Source organism: Leptodactylus fuscus, chromosome 1, assembly GCF_031893055.1.
Source record: "Leptodactylus fuscus isolate aLepFus1 chromosome 1, aLepFus1.hap2, whole genome shotgun sequence".
NCBI classification, from domain to species: Eukaryota; Metazoa; Chordata; class Amphibia; order Anura; family Leptodactylidae; genus Leptodactylus; species Leptodactylus fuscus.
In genome coordinates, this window is record NC_134265.1 from 338,110,590 (window position 1) to 338,117,729 (window position 7,140).

Sequence of the window (7,140 nt, forward strand, 5' to 3'; positions counted from 1 at the left end):
TATATATTCAGTTCACATCTCTTACTTTCTGATGGGCCAATGTAAAAGAGTCACATTGTCCCAAACATGTAAAATCTTGTAGACTCCAACGAATCTATAACACTAGACAGGAGAGCATGACTGCAAGACAGAAAGGGCAAGAAGTCAGGACACACAGGCGAAACAATAAGATGCAACAAACTTTGAGGAACTTTTTTTTTTTTTTTTTGGTTGTGCATTTTGTGCTCTTTCTATTCACTGAAAAAGACTAAGTCAATGGGATAAGAGCGAAGGTGGGAATCATCCAGAATACATTCCCCCACCACCATCACGGACATTGCTTCATGAGATAAGGCACAAGGAAAAAGGAAAAGCAACACAAGTACAAGCTAAGTGGTGGTGAGGAGGAACCCGGACTGACGCAGAGGCCCCACGTTACGAAGCGTAGCTTTTTTGTTGCGGTTTTTTGAGTCAAAGCGAAGAATGGCTACAAAAGGAATAGGAAATCTATAGGAAGTTCTTATACTTCTACCTTCTGCTCAATCCACTCTTGGCTTTGGGCCAAAAAAACAAAAAGAAAAAAAAAAAAAAGCTGCATTTCTGCAACGTGGGGCTTTCAATATACTTTCAATAGCTGGGAGCCAAATGCTCCTTCAACTGACAGCGATTCCTCCTGACCCCTTCCCAGACACATGCACACTTGGTTAAATTGGGCATGTGTTTTCAATAGGAAGGGGGGAGCAAGACACTACCAAATACTTCTGGCGGCGGCTTATCCTCTAGAGCAGGGGTAGGGAACGTACGGCTCTCCAGCTGTTGCAAAACTACAACTCCCAGCATGCACACTTGCTCTGCTGTTCTTGGAACTCCCATGGAAGTGAATGGAGCATGCTGGGAGTTGTAGTTTCACAGCAGCTGGAGAGCCGAAGGTTCCCTATCCCTGCTCTGGAGGAACAAAGGATTGGGTGTTCTAATACGCAACATGCCAATCCTTCCTTCACCTGACGTCTATGGAGGGAGGGTCAGAAGGCTAATATACACATAAGGCATTTTGCCAGTTATGCCAAAATCAACAGACTCTGTTGGCGTTCCCCTAATGTGTATGGTACAAGCAGTTAGACTGGAACAGCAGCAGATATCCGCGTGCGCTGGCCATACATCATGGGAACTGCTCTGCAGGCATAACAAGGAGCTAGCACAAAATAAAGGACTTCTTTCAATAAAAGGATTCCTCATCTGCTCACCATCACATCTCTATGGGCACTTCTCAGGAGAGCATAAGAAAGGTGCAAGCCTATAAGTGCAATTTTATCCTTACATGTACAGATGATGTTTGGGCTCAACACAGTAGGAATGGGTGTAAAGAACGTTAAGTGCTGTATATGGTGCACGTGGATTTCTGAGGCGGGTTTACTCAATCCATTACTCTTGTAGATTCTCTAATTTTGGAAGCAGGGCGGTAGAATGTCACCATGCACAGTGTACTGTCATGGTAAGAGGTGCATGCTGGGATCGATAGGCGCTGGAAAAGGTCTGGCCTCAAATATATTAAGAGCAATGGATCTGCTGCGATATTAGGACTGCGACTAGAACACAATTTCTCCCACTGGCAATATGTCGAACTAAACTGGCAACTTTTTGATGGCAGAATTCTAGAGTGCAAAGAAAGATACAGAGCACCCGTTTTGTTTAAGGTGCACCTCCAATGATAAAATCACCTTTCATAAATGAATAATACATATGTTACGGTCTACACTTATCAGACTAAGCTACTTCCTACACAGAAGTCTATGGAGAGGGAAGGGCTGCTGGAAAGGACACACAACTGCAGCTGCTAAACTCTTCTGACACTGCCGTACCTTTAAGATTCTACCGGTGCACACAATGAGGCGATGCATCTGCAACCGTTCTCCATAGACTTCTGTGTGTTAGGCTAAACAGGGTACCATTACTACAGAGATAGACAGTGGAGAGCAGCCTTATAAGGAGGAAGCTTATTCCTTCAATATGATAGATTACAACATTTCGTATATTCATTTATGAAAAGTGGATTTATAATTGGAGGTATACTTTTTGCCATTTCACACAATCTCTGAAAATGAAGACGTCCAGTTCGTAAAAACAAACCTACATACTTTATATCATGGATTTCCTAGATGGTTATTTCATTTACTACTACCCATTGTTTTTGCATAATATAAAAAGCCATGACACCACAGCGCCACTCTCGTCCATTGGTTGTCTATGGTATTACAGCTCAATCCCATTCAAGTAAACACAGCCAAGTTGCAATACTAGCCAAGTGTGGCATTGTTTCTGGAAATAAATCTTTAAGAGGACCTGTCCGATCACCAGTCATGTCTGTTTTGGGAAATACTTGTACCCCACATGAACCAGAACTGGAGCATCTTTTTCTGTTGTGCCAATTCTTGGTTATTCCTCTTCCTGAATGAACTGGGCACTACTATTCCCCTTGTCTCAGGCCTGTTCACATCTGCGTTTGGGGAGTTGGCTTGGTGACCCCCAAACGGAAACCTATACACATTAAAAAGAGGTTACCTGGGAAACCCGCAGACCCCATAGACTATAATGGGGTCTGTGTGGTTTCCGAATGAAACATGCAGAGAGAAAAGTCCTGCAAGCAGCACAAGCTTCGTGCGGAACCCACACAAACCTTATTATAGTCTATGGGGTCCGTGTGGTTTCCTTAGTCAACCACTTTTTAATGCATATAGGTTTTGGAAACCCGAAAGCAGATGTGAACCAGGTCTAAGTGTTGTGTGCACATTCTGACACAGCGCGAGTCTGTACAAAGACCAGGACTAAGGAGTCAGGACCACTGACAGTCTCCCTTATTATTCCACATCCCAACTCCAGCTATGACTCTGCCTTTATAAATGGCTGATAGGACAAGCAGTAAAGATCCTCTAAAAAGTTAGCGATTCAATTCTCAAGAAAGTAAATATGTAACAAGCAATATATTAAATTACACAATATCAATAATTGCATACTATGTCATTCGTAATCAGATTTTGTATCTGCTGTCAATAACTTGTTCCTTGTCAGCCCTGGTAGGCTCATCACACCCCCAGTTATCAATTGATTCCTAAATTTCTAGGAGTAACAGAGGAACAGCACAAGTCAGACATAAAGAAAGATGCACCAGAATTGTAAATTTACAAAAAATGCAAGTATTTACTAAGGGAGCGTTCACACTAGTCGGTGTCTCACAGCTAGTGTCCGATGCTAATGTCTGTGCAAAATCTTGTGCGGACATTAGCAGCGAACACTAGCTGTGCCCGTGACATTTTGCATTGATTTAAATGGACATTGGGTTCGTTCTTTTACGGTCCGTGGGTGTCCTTAAGGGCTCGTTCACATCTGCGCCCGGGACTCAGTTTTAAAGGTTTCCGTTTCCTGCACAAAACAGGGGCAGGAGACTGAAACCTGCCGGCATGTTTCAATCCCATTCATTTGAATGGGTTTGAAAAGTGTCCGGGCGTGAGCGTTTTATGCTCTCTGCGGCGAAACCGTTTTTTTTAAACCGGACACAGAGTCTGACATGCAGTACTCTGTGTCCGGTTTAAAAAAACAATGGTTTTGCCGCGGAGCACATAAAACGCTCACGGCCGGACTCGGCATGACAGGTTTCCTTCTTCCGCATGCAGAAGACAGAAACCTGATAACGGAGTCCAGACGCTGGTGTGAACCCAGCGTAACGGTCCGTTCACAAAGATGTTTGATTTTTCAAGCAGACAACAAAACCCGACATGTAGGTTTTTGCTGTCCACTTGAAAAATCGGACAACTTTGTGAACGGTCACTTAAGGACAGACACGGACAGTAAAAGAACGCACCCGATGTCCCATTAAATCAGTGCAAAATGTAACGGACACAGCTAGTCTCCGATGCTAATGTCTGCACAAGATTTTGCACGGACAATAGCATCGGACACTGACGGTAGTATGAACGCCCCCTAAGACATACATGTCAGGAGAGCAGACAGGTTCTCTAAGACCCGTTTCACAATTCACTTAAAAAAGCGGTTACCTTAGGAAACCCGCACACCCCATAGGCTATAATAGGGCTGGTGTGGTTTCTGCACGAAAAATGTGGAGAGAAACGTGATGCTCCCAGCGCTTTTGTCTCCACATTTTTCATGTGGAGAAGGGAACGGAATGACCCAAATTCAGATGTGAACCAGGTCTTAGATTCACCTAAAGAACAAAATCACCAAATATATATTATATTCAACTCCCCCAATTACTAAAACTCTAAGAAGACCTTTCTAATGAATATAGACATGACTAGGATGAGAATGCAAAATAAAAAAAAAAAATCCAAAACATTAAAACAAAAATAACCAATGGACACAATGTGACACCTAGAAGCGTTTATTATATGCAACAAAACTTAAATATGATGGTGTATACATACAAGGTGCACGGGCAAAATGAGGGAAACACTCTGAAGTGTTCGCTAACTCCTTGACAAAATGCAGAGTGCACACTTATCTAAAACAGAAAAAAAAAATTATTCTGAGACAAAACAAGAAACATGGACCTCAGATCAGCAAAACCCCTAAAAACCATAGAACCGCCACTTCCAAGTCTTCTGTATAAAGCCGCCTATTGCAGCCATTTTCTTACAAAACAAAAACAGGGAATTTTTTTGATTTTTTTTTAAAGTTTTAAAACTGTTATTAAAAATCTGGCAACCAACATTATAAAATCAAATGCCGGGCTGTCTTGCTTATCCAGTACAGTATTCCAACGTGAACGTTTCATCAAAATGGTGTTTACGAGAAGTGATATATGGTTGTAAAAAAGAAAAAAAAACAAAACAAAAACATATGTACATTTAGCTAAATCTTAACCCGGGGTAAAGGAAGTGAAAGAATGAGGTTCAATGAAATGTCTGCTTAAAAAAACAAAACCAAAAACACATGGTAAAACCCTCTCCTATTTAGTGCAGAGAGACAAGCGGAGCATACCATCTTCTCATGGGGCGGGGGGGCTGTACATTTTAATCTATGTAAAAAGTAGCCTTGCAGCACAATTTTTTATTTTTTTTTTCCGTTTTTTACATAAAACAGTTTCTAATTGATTCGTTAAACACATTCCTTCAACCAGCGTTCCCTTGTCCCTGGTTGTGCCTTGCCTCTATGTACACCAGCGGAAAACAGTACAAATCTGTTTACGCAGCGAGTCCTATGTGCAGGGTCAAAACGTGGGAGACTGAAGCCGGATGGAGAGTCGAAAACGGCACCTTCTGGCTTTGTCTTCTAAAGCAGGATACAGCAGACACTTTGTGTCAAGGAGACCCAATGCAACCATATAGATGGAAACGAACAACATCAACAAAAAATAAAATTAAAAAAAAAAAAAGTCTTAAAAATTTCATGGGCTAGTTGAAGACTTTACATTTCAGGTTTTTTTTTTTTTTTGTTAAAAGTAGAAAGCAGTTCATGTTTGAGCAAGTTTCTCTTCTGAATAAAAAATGGAATTTAATTGTGAAGTGTGGAGCATGCCTGGTTGTGGACAGTCACTTCTGCCTTGTGGTCAGGGCCTTTCTTTTTACCTGTTCAGGGAAAAAAATAAAATAAAATTAATGACTTAAATAATTATATACATATACTCGTATATACTTGAGTATAAGCCGACCCGAATATAAGCCGAGGCCCCTAATTTTACCACAAAAAAACTGGGAAAACTTATTGACTCGAGTATAAGCCGAGGGGGGGAAATGCAGCAGCTACTGGGAAATTTCAAAAATTACAATGGTCGGAGTCTTTGGGTGCAGAAGGTGCTGGGGAAGGGGAGGGGGTGTTTTGGTTGTCTGTCTGCCCCTTCCCTGATCTTGAGGACTGGGTTTTCCCCCCACTTGGAATTCAGCCTGGCTGACTATAGGGGATCTGCAGTGCTCCTATTAACCCCTTCCCCTATATTCAGTAGACCGGGCACTGTCAGACACAGGGATACCTAATGTGTTTGTGTTTCACAGTCATTTTCTACTTTTAGGGTGCATTCACACTACGTATACTGAAGCTTATTCTGAACGTAAAACACGCTCAGCAGAGCTTGCCGTACACGCTGGCACTTCCCATTCACTTCAATGGGACTGCTCGGAGTGAAAGAAGCAGCCCATTCATTTCTATGGGGAGCGCTCGTATGCCGGCTCCCATAGAAATGAAAGGAGCTGCTTTATACGCCGCTTATTCTGAACGTGTTTTACGTTCAGAATAAGCTTCAGTATACGTAGTGTGAATGCACCCTTATATGTATTCTAGAGAAAGGAGGGATTTACAACTTTTTTTTTTTTTTTACACTATTTTATGGGAGATTCTATACATTACTATTGCGGCTGGCCATAGACACCCCCTCCCCCTCCAAAAAAAATAAATAATTTTTTTTTTTCTTGACTCAAGTATAAGCCGAAAATGTGCTGAAAAATTTGGCTTATACTCGAGTGTATACGGTAAAAATATAATACTAGCTGGTACCCGCGACTTCGTCTGCAGTGATTGTGTAAGTGGGTAAACAGGCGCGGGTAAGGTTTTCGTACTGTGTATAAGGTATGGGATATGAAATGTAACTTTGTATGTTGTTTTTGCGGTAATTCTGAGAATACATGAGACTTTTGTGATGAATGTAATTTGTATTTCAGCTGCTATACGGTGTTGTTATAAACTGTACATAGTGTCTTTGGGACAGAAGTATTTCAAGTGAATATACTTCGATATACGACATTGTATGATTTGTTATTTTCCGCCAGTACATGTAACTTTTGGGCACAGGATACTCTTGAGCAGCCACATAAAGTCTGTCCCTGTGCATAACAGTGTAGTAAGTCCATGTGCCTCTTATTAATAGCAATTAACCCCATCATGTCCCTCACATTAACCCTTGTGTAAGAGTTACTGATATGTGAGAGACTTGGAGGTAATAATTAAGTATCTTCATTATTGAGGTCTTTTATTATTACCTCCATATGTCCGAGGCACACAGGGGTTAATATGAGGGACATGATGGGGTTTATTCCTATTAATGTGAGGCACATGGAGTTACTAAGACTACACTAATAACCCCAAATGCCTGACATTAATGAGAACAGTAATCCTATGTACCTGCGTGTTTTTCAGTTTCACTTTGCTAGCAGCTTC

General features: G+C 41.5%; 1 protein-coding gene across 1 annotated transcript in view; it reads right to left on the bottom strand.

The window, feature by feature from the left end:
• Window positions 1-4,276: 4,276 nt before the first annotated feature.
• PDS5A (PDS5 cohesin associated factor A) overlaps window positions 4,277-7,140 on the bottom strand; it is a 63,105-nt gene continuing 60,241 nt past the window's right edge. Inside the window, exon 33 of the mRNA XM_075261386.1 lies at window positions 4,277-5,558. Within this exon, the coding sequence (XP_075117487.1) occupies window positions 5,555-5,558 (4 nt within the window). The 3' untranslated portion in view covers window positions 4,277-5,554. The remainder of the gene's footprint in view (window positions 5,559-7,140) is intronic.